Source organism: Centruroides sculpturatus, unplaced genomic scaffold (assembly GCF_000671375.1).
Source record: "Centruroides sculpturatus isolate CEXI.00-Female unplaced genomic scaffold, Cexi_2.0 scaffold675, whole genome shotgun sequence".
NCBI lineage: Eukaryota > Metazoa > Arthropoda > Arachnida > Scorpiones > Buthidae > Centruroides > Centruroides sculpturatus.
In genome coordinates, this window is record NW_019384955.1 from 406686 (window position 1) to 428980 (window position 22295).

General features: G+C 29.4%; 1 protein-coding gene across 1 annotated transcript; it reads right to left on the reverse strand.

Annotated features, from left to right (window-relative positions):
- Positions 1-296: 296 nt before the first annotated feature.
- LOC111632365 lies at positions 297-21497 on the reverse strand. Its single transcript, XM_023376778.1, has 12 exons — positions 21118-21497; positions 16267-16429; positions 10766-10911; positions 10576-10698; positions 10139-10359; positions 9212-10052; positions 6532-6678; positions 6236-6405; positions 5950-6144; positions 5431-5812; positions 702-803; positions 297-572 (listed from the first exon to the last, which is right to left on the reverse strand). Exons 1-12 carry the CDS (start codon positions 21127-21129, stop codon positions 387-389), a joined length of 2688 nt encoding a protein of 895 aa, XP_023232546.1. The 5' UTR covers positions 21130-21497; the 3' UTR covers positions 297-386.
- Between the last annotated feature and the right edge of the window lie 798 nt (positions 21498-22295).

Sequence of the window (22295 nt, forward strand, 5' to 3'; positions counted from 1 at the left end):
TTGCATGATCATCCATAAGACCAATAATTTTATGTACTTTTCATAAAACAAAAAGAAATGAAATTAGATATCTTACTAGAAAAACAATTTCTCCATTAGCAAATTTCCAAATATGGCTTAAATTCAATATTTTTCAGCATAATAATGATATGAAATTTTGAGTAGACCAAGAAATAAAAATAATATTACATGTAAAATATATGAGGAAAACATATTGTCAAAGAATATAATTATCAATTTATGCAAAAAGTGATATTTTCAAAATTTGAACGTTTTAAAATATAAATTTTTTCCTTAAATACTATTATCTAGCTATGAAAATTACATTATATTAGTTTGCAACAACAAATAAATAAAATAAAAAATTAAGTTACATAAAATGATTTTCATTGATGAACAGAGTTGCATTTCCCAAATGAATATAAAGCACCAAGAATTTCAGAATCTGTCTTCATTGTATTAAAAGCAGTTAGGAAAGCTTTTACTGCAGGAAAATAAGTTTCATCTTTTTTCATCTTCTCACATATGTTGCCATACATTATATCAAGCTGCTGTTTCAAATATTCATAATGCTGAAAAATATTTATAAGTGCAACTTGATATAAATATATTTTTAAAAAGTAATTATTATCTTAAAGATTCATTGCCCTATTGTAAGCAATGTAAACTGCATATTACTTTGAAAAATTTGACTAACTTACCCTTGTCATTTCAGTAACAGCAACAGGAGGATTGTAAGGACTATGAATGCTATCACTAACTCCATCATCGTTAGTTGTGTTATCTATTGATTGATCCATTTCCTATAATAATTGATTATTTAAAAAATAAATTAATATTACATTGCATAAATACTTTAATCTTATTGCAAAATTGAAATTTTAATAACAACTATACAGGAATACTACATACAAATAATTATCAATTTTCTAATTGAAATTCACACTGTTTTAAGATTTTATAATAATACTAGATGATGTATCCAGCTTCACTCAGGAAAATGATATACTAGGTAAAGGTAATATACTCATATAAAAATGTATACATGGAAAAAAAATATGTACTTATACTAAACTTATTATATAATAGATCTGACCAAAAACAATTTTACATCAAATGGAATTCTAGGAACTCACTGACAATCTGACACAGATGAAAATGGCAATGGTAATATACTCAACACACACTTTGCTGAAATAAAAGTCTTATCAGCTTTCATTGATGTCCACTTTTGCTTGTTAATGACCACAAAACTAGCCTATTGCATTCAAATTTTATGGCTCACTTCACACCCACTGGTGTGAAGTAAGCCATACCCACTTTACACCCACTTCACTTCACACCAGGCAAAACTTTCTGTTCTTGTGAAAGATCCAATAAGAACTAGGTATGAACTACTTACTCTTGCAAATCATCTATATATATAAAAATGAATGTATGTCTGCTGTATGTCCCTTCATGCATTACTACACCATTTATCTGATTGCCATGAAACTTTGGGAAGTTGTTTAATACACTTCTGAGAAGGTTTCTGGCATAGAACATTTATGCTATGATAGGTGGCACACGTGTATACAAGCATTTCATATATAAAGTTGACATGAAGAGCACATGCGCATAAGTTTGTTTTATTTGAACTCTTCGTCTTAATGTTCGATTTTATGTTTGAATTTATATTTATGAATTATTCTGGAAGATCCAGCTTATTTTTCGAATTTAATAAACCTGAAGAAGAACCCAGAAAGAGTTACAAAAATGTTTATTCATCAATTAGTGGTACTATGCACTGGTTAGTGGTTGCAGTGAGTCTTAATTATCCTTATCCCAGTGTGGTAAGCAAATATCTAAAAATTTTCTAATTAGTCTCAGAAGAGAAGGGACATTCTTGCACTTGATAAAACGGGTAAGATTGGCTATAATCTAATAATCTTAATCTTTGCTATCAATACTTTTTCCTGAGCAATGCAGGGCTCATCTGCTAGCAGCTTATAAAATTGAATGATTTTGGAAATGGAAAGTAGTGTATTTCATATAAAGTTTGATAGAATCAGTTCAGCTATTCTCATGTGATCATATGATACTCAAACAAACATTACTGTTTGTTTGAGTATCATATAACATCAGTAAACAGACAGTTGTGAATTCAATTTTATATATATAATATATACAGTAAAATCTTGTTATTTCAAAACTCAAACAACCAAAACACTACTTCAAATTATCCAAACTTTTTCCAAATCAAATTTTTTAGTACTTCTCAAATAAAATTATGACATTACCTTATATAATTTCACTTGTTCACTTACAAATGTGTCAATATTACAAGTTATTATTTAGTAATTTAAACTCGTTTGAAAAAACCATCATTGTATTTAATGAAAATAAAACAAAACTACATTCAAAGCAAGACTTAAATAAAGTACAAAAAAAGCTTAAGCACTTTAATAAGAATTACCCAGGAATTTTGTCTAGAGGACAAATGAATGACTAGTTCTATGAAGAATTCATCATCTTGAGTTTGAGAATACAAAAATCATGTGATCTGATGAAAATGAGCTTGATTAACTGCTAAAGTTATGTATGCACTCTATCATGAATATGCACATGTATTTAATCAACTTTGGAATTATTGAAACAATAGATTTTTGCAAAAAATATCCAAAATAATTACATGTCAAACAGATTTCTTTCATAAAAATAAAAAAAATTCTCTCTTCATTTGCAACATGTACAATGTTTAAATGAGTTAGAAAGGAGGTGCAATAAATCAGCACCCAGAAACCAGAATATAAAGTTTATATAAAGTTTTCATGCCCATATGGCAGTTTTGTTTTCGGTGGTAAAACCGAAAACAAAACTGCCACATGGGCATGAAAACTTTCCTTATACACATAATACGATGGAAGATTTCAAATTAAACGATACTTCTGCAGGTCACTGGACCAGGTAATGACTGAATTTCATTTTACATGTATTTTGAATTATCCATACTAAAATACAGTGGTGCCTCGTATGACATACTTAATCCGTTCCACATGCACGTCCGTTAAGTGAAAAGTCTGTTATAAGAAACACATTTTCCCATAGAAATACATGTTAAAACATATAATTTGTTCCGCAGCATAAAATAACTATACTGTACCATAAAAAAATGAAAATGGAGCAGTCACCAATTATGCCAGGTAGTCAGATGTTGTGAGGAGGAGGTGGAGGAACACTTTCTTCACACATTCATACAGATACAGACTTTTTAAATGTTGCAGCAGGTCTCTTTTTATTGTTTTTTAATCAAAGTCAGATTCAGGAGAGGCTACCAGAGCTTGCAGAGTCAACTCCTCTTGTTCCATCCTTTGTTTTTTGGCAGCTGGCTTCTTGAAAAACATGTCCAAGGTGGTCTGTTTCTCTCTTCTTCAACACCTGTCAGAAACAACAGTAAGGGTGTCATTGTAGAGATCATTGATCTTGGCCTGAGCTCTGTTTGGATAACGAGTGTTGGTAAACTCCTGAACCTCTCCCTATTTGACAAGGAAGTTTTTGTCAACTTTCACTCCTTCTGATGATGTCTTGCTTTGTTTCAATTGAAATCACCTTTCTGTTTTTTTAGAAGCCATGATTTGCACAACACTTGAATAAATGTAAATACCCTGAACTGAGGTGATGTACGTAATAAATAAGGGAGCAAGCAGATTCCCAACGGAAACTCTGTACTTCAGATATACTAATAATTAGTGTTGCAACGAATAGTACTGAATATTCGGCCAGGAGCGTGGCCAAATAGCTGAATATTCGGCCAAACTATTCAACTCGATTAACGCACGTATGAAAATTGGCTTACAAACCGCATTAAGGCAAGGACCCTGCTCTCTATTGGCCTGCTGTCACTATGCTTTGCCAATCGCATTAATTATTGACAGTTTAGCAGACAGACAAGAGTGTCATGGCAGTATGTGATAAATAATGATATCAAATGTGGATAACAATGAAATAACCTACACATGTAAATAACGGAAAAAGAACAGAGAAGGACCGCGAAGTGAAAATGTGAAAATAAATACGAAATTGAGTTGATAACATAATCGAACAAGTCGAGGCAGCTTATTGGCGTGAAATTCGTGGCTATCAATGCCAAACAATTGTTGTCATAGACTTCGGAAAGGTAAATGGTTGTAATGAAAGTCACTTAGCATGCATGGGAGAAAGCCTGGGACATTTGGGCTACTAAGCTGTCTCAAATCTGTGAAATCATAACTGTGACTTATACCGACGTCCTATCTGTCTCTTTTCTCTGTTATCACCAGGCTATGAGACACGTAATTGTAAAATGGGAAATCTACGACGGAAAAGTGATGAATCGAAAGTATCGTGAGCGCATATTATGCAATAGAGGAAAGAGAAAGGGAAGCGCAAATACAAGTGCTTAAAAAGAAGGATAGGCAAAGTCAGACCCTCAGATGTGCGACGATTGTCGAATGAATGGGTGTGTACGTCTGCTGATCTTTGTAATTATAAATTGTGAATACATGTGACTAATATTATTTTCTTTCTTATTTTGCACATGTTATAAGTTATAAATAAATATAAACAAACAACACTAACCCAATAACATTAAATCTAAATACCAAAATGATAAATTTACTGTTTTTTTGTTATTTCTTACTTTTGTTTTTAGGTATTCGATATTCGACTGAATAGTGATTAAATATTTGGTATTCGGCCAAATAGCGAAAAATAGGCCGAATAGGCCAAATACCAAATAGTAACCGAATATTCGTTACATCACTACTAATAATATATTCTAATAATACTAATATATTATAAAAATAGCAGATTGTCATTGGCAACGGCAAAAGAGTGGAAACAACATTTGCATTTGTTCGCAGAAAGTCCATTGTTCACCTCACGTAACTGCAGAACAGAAAGTCCGTTGTTCGCACCATCCATTATACAAGGCACCACTGTATATGCAAAATCCTATTCTATTGGCTGGGGACTAACTTCAAATTACATAATACTTCAAATGATCCTATATCGAAATAACAAAGTTTCAATGTACAGTATATAAATTTAATATTTTCTAATTTGTAAAAATTTAATAATTACTCATTGTTTAATTAAACTATAAAACTAAACAGCTATAATAATCATTGTGATTATAGATATAGCATTCATTTAAAATAAAAAAACCATGAAAAAATAAAATTATTATTTGTTTTCCCAAATAAAATGATTATAATTATACAAGATTTTATAAAAATTTGTAATTATGTTGTAGGACTGATTACATTATTATATCAGTCATAAAACATAATTTATCAGTCAGTTATCATCATCAGTACAAGTAAATTCCTAAGTAATTTCATTGCAATAAACAGATTCTATTATAAGTTTTGAACTAAAAATTAAAGTTAATGTGGATCATTTTATACTTACCTCACAATTGTTAACAGGCTGAAGCCACATATCTAAGAAAAATTCTTCTCCAGTTGCAATAGTATAAAATAAATGTCTCTGTTCAGGCATAAGCATTGGCACATGCAAACCTAAAATATTATATTTCTGAGCAACAGCAATCTGATGTTTGCATAAAGCCCCATTCTGACCAACATTACAGCTACAAATCCATAATTCTGTATCAACAGCATATGTATATCCCATTTTCCTATTATCTGGTATTTCAAATACAGATGGAGATATTTGAATTATATCATGTAAAGATGCAACATTTCTCAATTCTGATATTTTTGCAGCAATCAATGATGTTATTCTATTATGAGCTGAATCTATCAACTTCTTATGAAAATAGTCTTCCATTCTGTAAAAAATTTATCATAGTTCTTTATATATCAATATCAATGAGCTAAATTAAATAAAAATTCAATTAATGATATGAGAGGAAAATATTCAATTATTCAAATTTAATCAAAAAAATGCAATAAAATATATTCTAACCTATTTATTACAAAATCAACTAAATGTATCACACTAAATGCTTTGAATGGTCCCAAAATATTTCCTTTCAAATCTTTAGAAACAGATTCCACTAAATCAGTTATTGTTGTGCCTTGAAGAGAAGGTAATGGTATATGCTTTCTGTAACATAATGCCCATTGACGTCTTCTGGTCCATAAATCTTCTAAATAATTTCTGAAAATCGAATAAAATTCAATCATAACATTTTCCTTGCAAACATCCATCTATCTAATTAATAAATGATTTATTATTATTGTATAACTACCTGAAATTAATGTACTTTTGTACACAAGGATCATTAATAATATAAGAATAAGTTACATCTAAAGCTTGTTCATTCTCAGCATACAATAATCTAATGAGATAATTCATCAACATTGGTCTATCTTGTTTGTGTATTCGATCTGTATCTAACCATAGCCATCTCCACATTGACTAAGTTAAAAAATATATATATTTATAATAATAATAATAAAATAGAAATATAAAGTAAACTAATACTCATTAGAATATAAAATAAAAAATTTTTTTAATTAATTATTTTATCCATATTAATTTTACCTGTCTGATCAGAAGATCACTTAAAAATAATTCACTATTAGACCAAACTGAATGTAAAGCACTTTGTAAGGAATCATTATCATCACTAACAAAATACCATGGTCCTTGTGTACCACGTCCATAAAATGCCCAATTTGGTAAAGTTTCCTAAAAGCATAAAAATATTTTGCCATAAAAAAAACAAATTAAAAAATTTAAGAAAAATAAAGATTATAAAAATAAAATAATTTCTTTAAAGTAAACAGGAATATAAATTTTGTTTTTTTTTAATATCTTTTATTGTACTGCAATTTGAAAAATCCAGCAACAAATTGCTTAACTTTTCCAGCAACATTTGGTGGCACCATCTGTTATGATATTTTATTTAAAAAACTTATAAAATGACAAAAAGATTCATTTTGAGAGTAGGGATGAGTTTTACAAAAAAATTGTAAATGCTAATAATGAGTAAAATCATCATTAAGTCTGACCCTACTGGAGATAAACATGACGCTCTTTATCTCTCCATCCCCTCGACTTTTAATCAACAAAAGTTAATAGTATCAATTCCCATAATAAACAAACCTCCGTGCAAAATTTCAGAAATTTTTGATAAAAAACATAGGAGTTATTAAGCTTCAAAGATGGTGAACAAAATTATGCCCCCAACATGAACATCCATACATATAAAAAAAACCCGAATGTTTTTGTATTTCTCGATGTTTCAAGGTTCCAAGTCTAAAAATGTAAACATCTTGGGGGAATCATTTTTTGACAGATCACTATACTTTCCCTCTGTTATATATAACAGCTGAGAGAGAAAAATTATAAATGTATACATTCCCACTGTCTGTCTACCTGTCCTGCCTTAATCTTGAGAGTGCCTTATATTTTATATTAAATAAATTTAAAAAAAATGATTAAAAATTGCAGGCATTGTGACAATTTTATAATAAATAATTGCTTGTTATGATAATAATAATGTTGATTATAATAATAGATGCTTTTTAAACCAAAGGCAAAACTAATACAGGCATTTAATTTAGACATAACACAAAAATATTAACAGCATATCCAATTCAGACAATCTTCAAAGATAAACATAAATACTAATATATATATATATATATATTCATCCCAATAAATCTAATCTTTTAACAATAAAAATTAATTTCTTCTTCACTGAAAAAAAAGAGCCTAAATATAAAGAATTTAAATGTCAGATAGAAAATACTAGAAGAATAAGTCATTTCCAAACAACATTCATTTTCAATTGCACAAATAAAATGTTAAATTCAATTATTAAAACCAATGGGATCGGTGGTAATATTAATATACTAAAAATAAAAATTTTTAGTTAAAAAACAAGTAAAATTATACTCTTTCTATTTCCAACTTCGAGGATTCTATGAGCCAAAACAAGACAAACAAATGGCAAAAAACAATCATCACTTTATTAAATTTATCCAAATGGATAAATTTATATTAAATAAAATGTTCTTGTAGAGTGCAATTTACCCACTTCATCCTCAGACAGAGAGACAAAACATTACATAGAAAATATTAAAAGTTTTGGAAATTATTTGGTTAAGTTGGTTTGATTAAGTATTATGTTTCTTAGATTTTAAATTTCATAAATATTTCTAAATTATCTACATAAAATTTTACAGAAAAATGTTATTAAAAAAAATTCATTGATGATAAATGTAATTAATACTGTGAACAATCTTAATCTTTATAATAAATATACCCCTTAATCTTATATAACAAAATATATCCTGAATATAAAATTACAAAATGTCTTCACTGATCGCCATGTCCAATCACCAGGAACAACAGTCTTCCACAACAGAGACGACATTTCTTTAGAGGCTACGCCTCCACAAAAAAAATTTGTCAGCCTTTTTTACAAATGAAATATTATGTTTTTAATTGTGCTGGGATTGTCACCTGTGAACTTTTAGACTGTTTTGCATTTTTTTGTTTGTTACATTTTTTAAATTGTAAATTCATCAGCCTTTTTTATAAATTACAGAATGTTTTAAACTGTTTTGGTTAAATCAATTTTTATATATAAGATTATTCAAATCTAAAAAAAATTTAAAAGTATGATGATATTTGATCCTTTACTAATAAATGAGATATTGCATTAATATAAAACAAACACAATGCAATAAAATATTTCCTTCAAATAGTAGTATTTTTAAAACAAGTTATAGTTCAAATACAATAGACAACATTGAGTTTATAAACTTACATATTGAACTCAGGATTAACAGCAAATGTTCAAAATAATTATACTGTAGTTACATTAAAATTCTCTATCATTAAAGTCTTATATAAAATCATACAAATCTCAGAAGTTTCAAAAATATTACATTCAATCATCTTAAGCCATTAGTTTTACAAATTTTATGTAGTAAGTTAATTGTTAAATTTAGACATTAAACAAAACTATACTACAGTATATGCATTAAAAAAGTATCATTGAATGTGACTGTATGTTATTTGATATGGAGTTGCTAATTGAAGATTAATCAATGATTAGGAACTAAATCTCATTATTGGTAATAACAAAAATTTCTTTTTATAAATTAATTTTATATTATTTAAAATAATAACTTAATAAAAAAGTTTTCATTTCACAAAAAATCAAATAAAAATAATTAAAAACTATTAAATAAAAATTCAATTCAATTACCTTAATAAGATTGAAGAGAGTTAGCCAAGATGTTTTACTTTTGTTGCTAGTTATTCCAAGAGCAAGTGGTAAACTTCCAACTGCAGAACGAACAAGAAATAATATCAAACGGCAGTGAAATCTATCAATACCTTTGGTTGAATCACAGAAGCAGACCTCTCCTGATTCCCTTACTAATCTATGAATGCGAGCCATAATAGGTGTACAAATAGCTACATAAGGATGTACAGTTTCTTGTTCCACTTCGTAATAAACAACAATTTTTCCTCCTTCTTCATCATGTTCAGCATTGTAAGAGGCAGCTAATCTTTTCAAATGTTCTTTTTCATTGTTCATAGTAATGTGATTTCTAATTTGCTTTTCATATACTTCATTTGAATCATTTATATTTTCACTAGAATTATTAAATGCATTTTTATCAGACAAATCCTTTTGATTTTTAAAAAACATTTTATGAAAATGTTGACAATTATCAACAGTTGGACAAAAATATCTATCAGCTAGAATTTTGGGATATTTTTCACCATATTCTATTTGCAAATCAAATCTATGAAGATGTAAGGCAAATGATGGTCTATAGCCATCTGCAAACATTTTATTAAGCTTATTAAGAATATCTGTGGAAACAGGCCGAAACTTTAGAATATTATCGTCTAAAGGATGATTATGACAAAATTTGATTAGAAGACTACAAGAATTTGTTGTTGTTGACCTTGTAGTAGTATTTAGTGATTGAAGCACAGGGTCATCTGATATTACAGCAATAATAGATGCTGGACAAGAAGTATTTTTTGTTGCTCTCTTCTCTTCCTTCTGCTTATTTCGTGTATTATGTTGACATCTGTACAATATATAAATAAAATAATTTATACACAAGTTCAGATACTTCAGTTACTGATAACTAACTAATAATTAACAAAAATTTACCTGAATCTTAATTTTTGAGAACCAGGATATGTTTGTCCTAATTTCATAGTTATTTTTGTTTCTTCATTATATTGTTTTATCCAATTAAAAATATCATCTTTGCTAGCAATATTTGTTTGTAATCGTAGAGTATAATTATCACCATCACCATGTTCTTCAGCAAGTGTAAGATAAGTGAATCCACTTGGAAGTTTAATTGGTATTCCTTCTAAGCAGTTTGACTAAAAATATCAAATTTATTCTCAAATAAATTCAAGAATTATAACTTCTTAAATAAAAATTTATATTTAGCATATCATCAATCACTAAAAAATTTAAAAAATACAACAATTAATTGAAAATTTAAATAACTGCTTTTCAGAAACTTTTTCAACTGAACTAATGATTAGTAGTTGTTAAAATGTTTTGATAAATATAAATGATACTAATGAACTTACATTCATATCATACTTATCTGTCTGTACACCAACATCTTGAAGAATCATTTTGTTAGAAGGAAAACTAACCCAATCATTTGGTTGATCATGTTTATAATCAGATTTAATGTTAATTGGAGCAGGCTACAAAAATAAAATTCATTTATAAAAATTTTATGATTACATTTCAGAAATTTTTAATGCTACTTACATGTTTCTTTGCAAGATGTTTAGTAAATTTTTCTTTCATTTTTGCTCTAAAAGGGCATATAGGACAGTGATAATGCCAATATCGTTTGTTTGATGAAACAGTTGCATTTGGTTCGCATTTATAACCACATCTCACTAAAAAGTAGCCTACAAATATTAAAAATAATATCCATAACAGTATGTTTATTAACTTTTCTCCAAATATTAAGTCAGAAAATAATATAATGTATAATAATTATAAAAATTACTTATTCTTTTTATAAAACAACATATTAAAGAAAATCTAATAATGTGCATAAAAGTAATAGAAACAGTAGAAAAATTTTTTTAAACTGTAGTTATAATTATTTATTATTTTTCTTTAAATAATTTACACTAAATTAACTATTTATTTTAATATTCTTTAAATAAATGTTATTCAAACAAATAATTAACTAAAAAAAAGGCTTGTAAAATCAAGTTTTATCAAATAAAATCAATAGGTTATCAAAATGTTTCATTTTCTTTTCAAATATTTATTAAAATTATTAAATAATATAACCAATAATACCACACATCAATTACAAATTATTTCAGTTCAGAAAAATTATACTTTAATTAAATATGTCATCGAAAATTTAAGTCCATATAATATAAAATACAGCTAAGATAACTGATGATAACACTTCTTATGTTTAAAAAAAAAACAATGAATCATTGTTTTTTTTTTTAAACTAATAGCATGATTCAAAAGGAATCCTTTTGATACAACTTTATGTTTCCTTATTAGGTAGGTTAGAAAAGAATTGCAATTAAAAAGTGTATCATTAATTTGAATACAAAAAAAATCAACACATGTATATAGGGTAGTCCATTTTAATCAATTCATTGAAAGAATTAAAAAAAATACACATCCTACAAAAAAAATCATTATATCAAAAGTGTTAAACTTTTGGGGGGGTCACAAGGTGGAACTATCTGTTTTGTCACAGATGACAGCGCTACAATTGCTGAAACTGGGGCCCAATTCATTTTCTAAAGTGGTAACTCATGTTTTATTGTACATTATGATTCTACATAAAAGAATAAACTTTTATCTAAACATTTTTTTGAAAGAAATTTATCAGAAGTTATGAGTATTTGAAGTTTCACATGGCAGCCACACCAAATACATGTGAATCTGTGAATATCAGTGAAGTTCATTAAAAAAATAAGAAAAATACTAAAAATATCATTAGGACACTGCTATTATTTGCTGAAATGATTCTTTTCTTCAAATAATGTATTAATATAAAACGAGTGCTACAGCAAGTTAAAGCCATCAGGTTTGTGATAAAGAGAAGACATTGATTGTGACTGTTAAAAAGACATGGTAGATATAGATAAAAAAACTTTTTTATATAGAATCATAATACAAAATAAAAAATGGTAATTCTCATTTAAGAAAATGAAGTTGACTCCATTTTTCACTGATTGTAGTACAGTAGAATTCCAGAAACTCAATTCTTGATAATTTGAAAATTGTCATGTTGTAAAGTACTATATTATTTTTCCGCCCTCTACGACGATTATCGACACAACTGTGTGCCGGAAATAGCCGTTACCTAATGGGTACTTTACATGGATTCGTGTTAACGTGCCAGGCCTGGACTTTAAGCATGCACCGAATTAAATAATGACAAAGTTTGTCAATAACAAATCAAATATTTAATAAAAGTTCTGGTAATAAACTATATACAAAATCTAGTAAAATTCAAATAACAATTTATTCAATGAAATTCAACAAGAATCAACCCGACAAACTCAAATCAATCTATTTCTAACTTAATTCTATTCCCCTTTGGAATATGACAAAATCAAAGACTTAATTTATGTACAATAATTCTTATGAATTAAAGATCCTAATCATCACCTCAATATACTAGGAACCTATTTTCTCAACTCTCAAGACTTTCTCTATTCGTCGATCCACAAATCGAATAACTTCAAAATCGCCTTGGAACTATTTGATCCTATTGGACACCTCTCTTGTTCACTGCTACGAAGCTCACCAAGCTCATTGCTATCAGAAGCTCACCTTGTCTGTCTTCACTTGAGGTTCAGTCTTTATACTGTGAGGTGATCACAATTCTGAATGCGATCACTCCCCCCATTTACATACTTATTTGCTAACAATAAACTTTAACATTTAATAGCCATTCCAATCGGTCTTTATTTGTTTAAAACGCATTTAATTTTAAATATTTATTTCTAAAATTTAAATCTTATTTATAATAATATTCCAAAAACATAACAAAGTAACACAAATACATATTATCTCATGTACAGTACATGGACAACTGTACACTTCACACATGCACAGCTAAATCACTTATTAGATGTTACATACCCTTATTCCACTGACATTAAAATGGAATTTGTCTAGACAAATGCAGAATGTTAACACTGTGCTGTTGCTAGGGCAACTGAATTAAAAGATTCACCAACCTACAGTAGTCACCACTTGTTAAACCTGGCCACAGTTAACATGTCATCCAATAAATAGATTTAAAAAAAAGTAGTTTTGATTCATTGCATAAATGTTTTACATAATTTAGAACAAATATACAGTAATTAATCTTTATTTTTTGCAAATATCAACTTGATATCTTGCAGGTTTAACAAGATTGAGCCAGTCAAACTTGAGCCACAGGCATCAAAAAACATAGATCACTGTATGTTTAATATTTTGTTGCATCACCTTTGTGGCCAAAATACCTTCCGTATGTTTTGGCATGCTGTTGACTAGGTGTTCACATTCATCTGCCATTATGGAATTCCAGATAGTTAAGATGGAAGCTTTTAGTCCTTCAACTGTCTGAGAGTGTGTTTTTTGCAGACATCTCTTCATAATGTTTCATACTTTCTCAATTGGGAAAAGATCTGAGCTGTTGGATAGCCAGGAAGAACTTCTATGTTCTTTTCTGCAAGCCACAGTTTTGTTTTTCTGCTTGTATGATATGTGGCCCCATCCTGCTGCAAAATGCAGGTTCTGTTTAATTAAATATAGCTTTGCCATGGACAGAAGTAAATACTGTTGTAGAATGTTAATGTATTGCTCTGAAGCAAGTGTTCCATCAACAAATGTCAACTGGCCCCAAACCATGAAGCTGGCAGGAAACTTCACTGAGCAGTATAACAACGATGCTCATTAGCTTGACTGGCAGATCGAATGACACATTTGTTTTTGTCTGTTGCTGATAATTCAAAGTTTGATTTATCAGACTACAGAATTTCATGCCACTTTTGTTGAGACCAGGAAAGATGTTCTTTGGCTCACTGTACCTATTTCTTCTTTTGATGTGTTGTTAGCAAAGGTTTTTCACATGCTACATAGAACTGAAAATGTATTTCTTGCAGTCTTCTGCATGTTGTCAAAACAGATACATTCTTTCCAGTTTATCATTCCATATTATAGTTACATTCAGTAATTGTGGCATGGCAGTTGTTTTTTTACAATTCTTTTAAAACTCCTATCATCAAGTTTTGAAGTTTTTTGCTGATGTCTAGCAGCTTTGTTAGGTATAACATAGCTGTGATTAGTGTAATAAACAATAATCTGGTGCACTGCTGTCTTGCTTAGTATTAGCTCTTTTCTAATAGCTCTCTGACATGCCACAACTTTGTTTAGTAATGATAACATTCCTTAAATCTTCTGAAACAGCTTTTCCACTGGTCATTGTAGACAAAATGCAAAGGTTTGTAAATAAAACTAAAAAAGGATCTTATACCATTCACAGGATTACTGCAGGCCAAAGTGAGGCTAAAATAATCAGTTGTTTCAAAAATACTGCAATTGTAACATTATTTAAATGCAAATTATCGGCTGGTCTACGTTCATTGACATAGGTGATGGTGCAGTCTATGTTTTTTGATGCCTGTGATTCAAGTTTGACTGGCTCAATTTTGTTAAACTTGCAAGATATCAAGTTGATATTCAGCAAAAATAAAGATTAATTAATGTACAAGTCGACCTCCCTATAAGATTGTTGATTTTTCCGTTTTATATGAATTCCATGTTGTACGAGTAACTTAGATTTTACAAATACGTGTGCCGGGCTGTGAATGGCTCACATATTTGTAAAATCTAAGTGACTCGTACAACATGTAATTCAGATAAAACGGAAAAATCAACTATCTTATAGGGGGGTTGACTTGTATATTTGTTTTAAATCACAGGTTCTCAAATTTATTTTGACCATTGCCCACTTTGAGATTAAAAAAAGTCTAGTGCACCCATATTTTTTAACTTACCTTTTTACATTATCATCTGTTATGTATCTTAAAAACAGTTATTGCAAATATAATGTTTAAACATGCATTATTATATCGATAGGAAAGATAAGGTGTAACCCATATCCTATTTCTGAGAAAAAAGAATGTTTCAATGAGAAGAAATAAAACTCATATTTAATCACTGAACCTTCTACCGCCCCCTGAAAGCTTCCAGTGTCTACAAGGGGGCATTATCGCCCACTTTGAGAAAGGATGTTCTAAATTATGTAAACCATTCATGCAATGAATCAAAGCTACTTTTTTTAAAACCTATTTATTGGATGATATGTTAACTGCAGCCCAGTCTAAGTTCAGTGGTGACTACTGTATAAATGGATCCTATATAGAAAAATTCATTACTCCCTATGATAGTGAAATAAATCAAAAATTAAAAATTGCCATTTAAAATCAGAATTTATCACTTACAATTGATAAATTAAAAATTGTCATTTATTATCAATTTTTGACTTATTTCTGTACTTTCTAATATTGTGTTCAATAGCAACTGTAGTTTACTCAACAAGAAATTCTCTGCAGGAATAATTCAGTTAAATACCTATGTAATATACTCTACATATAGAGTATAGACACAAGCATTGCACCAAGCTGTATCTCACTCCTGATATGTAATAGCTAAATGCAATCATACTGGAGTATACACTCATCAGAAGAAATGCATGTAGCCACATGCACATTGCAGGATTGGTAGAGGTGACAGAGCTTTGCAAATTATTAAAGAACAAACAAAGATATGCAGAGCAGTAAGGTGGAGACATCTGCTGTAATATCAGGAGTCCAACTCATCCTTACTACTCGTGCAGAACATCTCAAGTGGTTAGAGGCAGTGGAGATTTTTAAGGCTTATTGCAAGTCCACTTGCATTAATTTTAGGGAAGAGATGAATTTATCAATGGATTGGCAGGCTTTACATGACAGTGCAGTTTAATTGTTGGTCATATTTAAGGGTAACACAGGTGTATGCATGCGCATAAATCCATTGTTCAAATTGTTCATCTTACAGTTCTACTCTATATTTGATTATTATATTCTAGAATGAATTTAGAAGATCCTACTAATTTTGAATTAAAATGCCTGAGGAATAACTCTGAAGGAGTTAAGAAAACATTTGTTTTTTGTTTTTTAACCTTACTTTGCACCGGTTATTGGTTGTAGAGAGTTATATTAGTGAGATATAAGATAAAAACTAACCTTGAAATTCTACTCTACTCTTCCAATGTACTGTCATAAGATGCATTTTAATACGAGCAGGCTTTCCTGGTTTAACAACATCTTCTGGACATAAAGGACAGCAATATCCAGTTCGACAAAGATGTTTGATAGGCCTTAAATCATCTTGACTTAAACATATCCACTAGAAATAAATATGAATAATTATTAGAAAACTTGCATAAATTTGTTCATTTAAAAAATAGAATAAAGTTTAGTTAAACTGTAAGAAATCATTTGATTTCTTACAGAAAGTGTGGCTATTATAAACTCCAAAAATTGTATAAATAGGAATCTAAGCATAAAAATAAGCAAAGATTGGTTAAAAATATTGTAAAAATAAAAATTTTTTAGAATGTTTTTAAGAAAAATTTTTAAGATATTTTAGTGAATTCTGTTTATTTGGCTGTTTTGGCTATTCCAAATATTATGTAAATTCCGACTGTCATAAATGGTTAAAAATGCAAATTAGCAACCAAGCTCAATACTGTGTAATGAACTGAAAACAAATTTTGTTATAGTAAGTTAAGTGAAGTTTATCTGATTCTGTTATGTGCCAAAGAAAAATTGAAAGAAGCCAGCCAAATATATCCATCAATCTTGGAAAGGAATTAGCCAATATATTCATCAACTTTAGTAAGAAGATGGAAGATGTATTGCATCTACTTAACAGTAAGAAACAGCACTAGATCAAACTTAGTATGGTTTTGTTCTATATCCGTATAAGCTTGTATATTTATATAGTGTTTTATTGTTTAATTAGATGTACATAGATTTTATAGCATTGATGTAGTCAACTTATCCTCCCAATAAGGAGAACAAGAACTTATGCTGTAAAAGTGTCATTGCATACATTGCGTGTTTAATGGTAAGTTTTTAAAATATACATGTTTTTGAATTGAGTTTGTATAATTTAATTTGAAAAATGTAATAATCCAATATTGTATATGTTCTCTCTTATCAGTTGACTGATGAGGGGCTAAGTGCCCAAAATGTGTAAAAGTACCGTATCAACTGAATAAAGAGGAAAAATGCCAAGTGTAACACAGTCTTGTGTTCAATAGTCAACTATACAGTAAATCTTTTGAATCCCATATACATACCTGCATACAGGGTAATATGGCAATATACGTGGTACGATCCAAAAGTTCAGGGACTGCATTAATGTATGACAATAAAAGCATGTATTTGAAGTTACAATGAATGAAACTGATTCTATCAAACCTTTCCTATGTGTTCAGGTTGGTTTCGTCCATGTCATGTGATTAAACCGCGAACGCTGTTGTTTTCTTTCAGAGATAGTTACCTTTGTTTTGCGACGTAATAAAAATGAAGTTTCAAGAACAGTGCTGTAACATTAAATTTTGTCAGCATTTAGGTAAAACACCTACGGAGACTTTAAAATTGCTAAGAAAGGTATATGGTGATTTTACCATGATGAAATCAAAGGTGTACAAATGGCATCAACGTTTTAAAGAGGCCGAGAATCCATCGCAGACGATGAACACTCTGGCTGATCTTCGGCTTCACAGAACGAGGAAAATGTTGAGTTGGTCTATCAACGTGTTCGCACAGATCGTCGCCAAACCCTTGAAAAAACTCAGTTATCAAAGACTAGTTGCCAGCGTATTTTAACGGAAGATCTTAACATGCACCTAGCAAAGGAAAAGTCATGATGAAGGTGTTTTTTGATTCTCAAGGAATTGTTCATTCACAATTTATTCTCGAATGCAGAACAGTAAACAAGGAGCATTATCTAGATATTTTATGTCATTTGAGGGAATCCATTCCTTGTAAACGGCCACAGATCTGGCCAAGTGAAGACTGGTACCTTCTGCATGACAACGCACCTGCACATTGGTCCCAAATGGTCACACGGTTTCTCGCCAAAACTCAAATTAATGTGCTTCCACACCCTGCCTATTCACCGGACTTAGCCCCGTGTGATTTTTATTTGTTTCCATCAATGAAAAAGCATTTGTAGGGATGCCGTTTCGTGTCATCAGATGAGGTGAGAGTAGCATTGCAGGAGGCCTTACGGGAGGTTTCAAAAAATGGCTTCCAGAAGTTATACGAGTGCTGGCAAAAGTGTATCGTTGCCCAAGGTGATTACTTTAAAGGTGGTTATGCATCGGCAATATAAACTTTTTAAGGTAAGGAATTTTAAGCCAAGTCCCTAAACTTTTGGATCGTACTACGTATATAGTATCTATATTTAAATTTATAACTCGGGGGTCAAGGTCTACATTATTTTTCTCTATTGTTGATTTTGAAATATTTGACAAGAAATTTGATATGAAAGTTAAATATATTTTATCTTCAATCAATTAAAATAATCACTCTTAGCCACATGTACAAAACCATAATTTTTGAAAATTCGAAGTTTGGACTATTTACAAAAAGTCAAAATAACTTTTGAGTCCATCTTTATCCTTCTAACACTACCACAGAAGTAACAGTCTTAAAAAAATTTTTGCTTTGAAGAACTCTTTCTGGTCCTCTGGTGGTAGTTACGAGTATCTCCAATATTTGCATATGGTTACAATTTTTGTAATAACTCAGGATTATTTCTTCAAAATCCTCAAAAGTTATTTTGACTTTTTGTAAATAGTCCAAACTTCGAATTTTGAAGAAATAATCCTGAGTTATTACAAAAATTGTAACCATAATTTTTGACTTTACTGATAGAGGGCAAATAGAGTGAATCATTTAGTATGCAATCCATAGTGGTTATGTCCTGAAGCTTTCTTTTTAGACTTGTAACAAGTTGAACAAATTAATCTAATAAAGAAAGTCTGTACACAAAACATACAATTTAAAACTACAAAATAATAAAAATTAGTTTCTTGTGATTTCTTAATGATATACATATATAAACTTGTGATATCATCATATTATAATTTTGTTTATTGCCAAAATTTTTTGTTATGCATGATATATTTATTAACAAGTGTTGTACTGATTAAAATTGTTCATTTATAATTTTTCAAGCAATTCTGTTAAATAAAGATGACTTGAAAATAGTGTTTTTTTCTTTCTTTTTTTTTTTTTTTTGTTATATCTCCAGGTCAGCTGGAATTAGGAGTCAACAACTTTAAAAAATGTCATTGTTACTTAATACTTACATAGATTTATATTTGAAAGATCCATATGTCATTCAAATACATGTTAATAAACAATTTTTGGTACTTTTCCTTTAACTAGGTGCCAGTCATTTTTACTACTATTTTTAGCGAAATCAATATTTTATTTCATAATTCACATGTTTAATATTACAATTAATATTTTTATACACATATTTGGACCGTTTATTTTGAAAGTGGTGTAAGTCCATTTTTGGAAAAAATTGAGAAAACACATAATATACATACAATTTAGTGTGAACTTTTTATTTATAAACAATTCACACTTAACATTTTAAAATAACCATAAGCTTTGATCAATTGAAAATTTATCGATAAATGACATTGCATAACCATTGATTTTGAAAGTGGTATAAGTCCATTTTCTACAGTCTTGGGCTATCCATAAATTACATGTGCATTTTTCTTGAAATGTTTACTTTTCCCTCTTGTCCCAGTTTGTCCAAGTTTTTGTAACCCCTTTCCCTCTATGGATGTCCAACATAACTCTATCCCTGTTAAAACCTTCATCACTTTATGAATGATAGATACCATAAGTAGAAATGAAACATACAAGAAACTTTGAAATAAATATAATAAAATGCATATTGTATAAAATTTAATGAAATAAATGGATGTCCACTAATACTCAACCCTCCTTGTCCAACTTGTCTTAACCCCTCCCTCCCTTTCAGTGTGGACATCATTTAAAGACAGCCCCTTACAACAGAGGAGTAAAACTGTAAATATTACCAACAAATGTACAATTTGATGGACTAGAAAAAAATCCATGTAATGAATCTAAATGAAAAGCAGTGTCTAATGGTAAGCTCATAATAATGATAAATTTATCATAAAATAGTTTAACAATAAGTAAATATTTTTAATGTTCAGAATAAACAATACTATTTTATTTCTTGTTATTATATATGAACAAAATCAGAATAAAACGCAATGTGTTTCAAGTGACATTGAGTTTTACATAATAGAAATTTAATGAATTTTACAGTTTAGTAATTATGAAAGTGGTGTAAGTCCATTTATGGCCCAGAAAGAATATATTAGTTTGGATAAATTCACATAGAAGTCTTTATGCAATCAACTTACATATTTCTAAAGTCGTAGAAACATTGTCAAACTTAGTACACTTTGTTTATATTTTTGAATCAACTAAAATGCAAATGTTTAAATATCTCGAAAGAAGAAAAAATGGACTTACACCACTTTCAAAATAAACGGTCCATTTGTACACATGTTTATACATCATTGTTTACACATGTTTAATATTACAACATTTTGCTAAAAATAGTAATAAAAATGACTGATGCCCAGTTAACAGAAAAGTACCCAATTTTCTGTTGTTAATAAATAAAATTAACAACAGAAAAGCTAAAAAACACTATTAGAGTATATTGATTATATGTAAAATTAATCAACTTCAAATATAGGCTTCATATTAATAATAAACTGTTGCCAACATGCAGGATCTAACAAAATTGACAGTTCAATCACATATTTTCCTACATTTTTCTTAGATGATGACAGGTGTCTTTACTAGTATTTAATAAATTATATTATTAATCAGTCAGTAAATTAGTTGGTATAGCATATGAATATAAAACTATTCATAATATCATATTATTAGTTTATTTTTATTTTATTTTGAACTAAATTTCTCCATTGAATTAAACGTACAGAAGTTAATACTTACATCAACTTTCATTATATATAATGAGATAACTTATGATCATAAGATATCTCTCGATATTTATATATATTTAGATCATTAATTTAATAAATTTCTAAAAAATCATGATAAGTTCATTTTCAAAACAAACAAGCTTTCTTCTGTCAAAAGCACATCTCACAAACCTATCAATTTCATTCGCTCATGAGCGCCATCTAAGATATTGTATAGATGTCATAGAGATCTGTATTTATGATACATAACTAAATACTGTAATATTTAAATTAAAGGCATGAGAAATTTTAATTTTTGAAAATATATTTTAAAAAGATATTTTTGAATACTTGAGTGTAAAACATACCACAAAATGTTTCCAAATAAAAAATTAGTATTAAAAGTTATTTCTACTTAAACTAACATGATTTTCTAAGTACAGTAATACTTTCCGTAATTACACCGATCATATTCTAATTCGTCGAAGTAAGCGAAATTAACTGGAAAAAAAGCATGCTAAACGGTATATCAGATAAAGTTTGAAATTATGAAAACACTTAAAAACGACCGATATCTTAATTCTTCAATACTATCATCAATTTTCAAATAGCTTTTAATACTTGTCAATACTTCCTAAATTATTATTCATACGGAAATTATTTATTTTAACACGAACAAATTGAGAAAACTATTTTGCCGAAATATTGAAAGCCCACCAATGGTTGATTGGATAAAACCACTGAGCAATAGTAGTGACGGCCGGATGACCGAGCGGTGAAGATGGCAGCCCACTGCTCTGGGGGACCAGGGATCGAATCCAGACGGGTCGCAAAATTTCCAGGATCTTTTCGGGTGTGGTCCGTCCGGATATGTCCTTCACCACCCGGCTACCCCATTATGAGCCTGGCTGGACCTGTAATGGGCTTGCTAAAAGAGGAACTCTTAGTACCCACAAGGCGGAGAGTTAAAAAATATATACATATATAGTTAGATGTACTATCGCCCATCACTAAGCCACCTTCCTTTTGAGTTCTGCCACTCACAATAGCATCAGTGGGCTGGTCAAGGATCAACTTATCCGTGGAAATTTCTACTTATCCAGGGAAACTTTGATTCGAACTAGGTCTTCGTATCTTTATCGCCTTGTCTATCCGACAGTCTGTTGTGGCTATTCGAAGGAGCGACATATTTATAAAATGGAAAATTTC

Bases quoted from the DNA above. Each gene is read 5' to 3' on its own strand.
- LOC111632365 (XM_023376778.1), bottom strand. The intron at 10,699-10,765 runs GTAAGTAGCATT...TTATTTTTGTAG, and splicing joins AACATCTTGCAAAGAAACAT to CCTGCTCCAATTAACATTAA. The intron at 6,145-6,235 runs GTAGTTATACAA...TTCGATTTTCAG, and splicing joins CAAAAGTACATTAATTTCAG to AAATTATTTAGAAGATTTAT.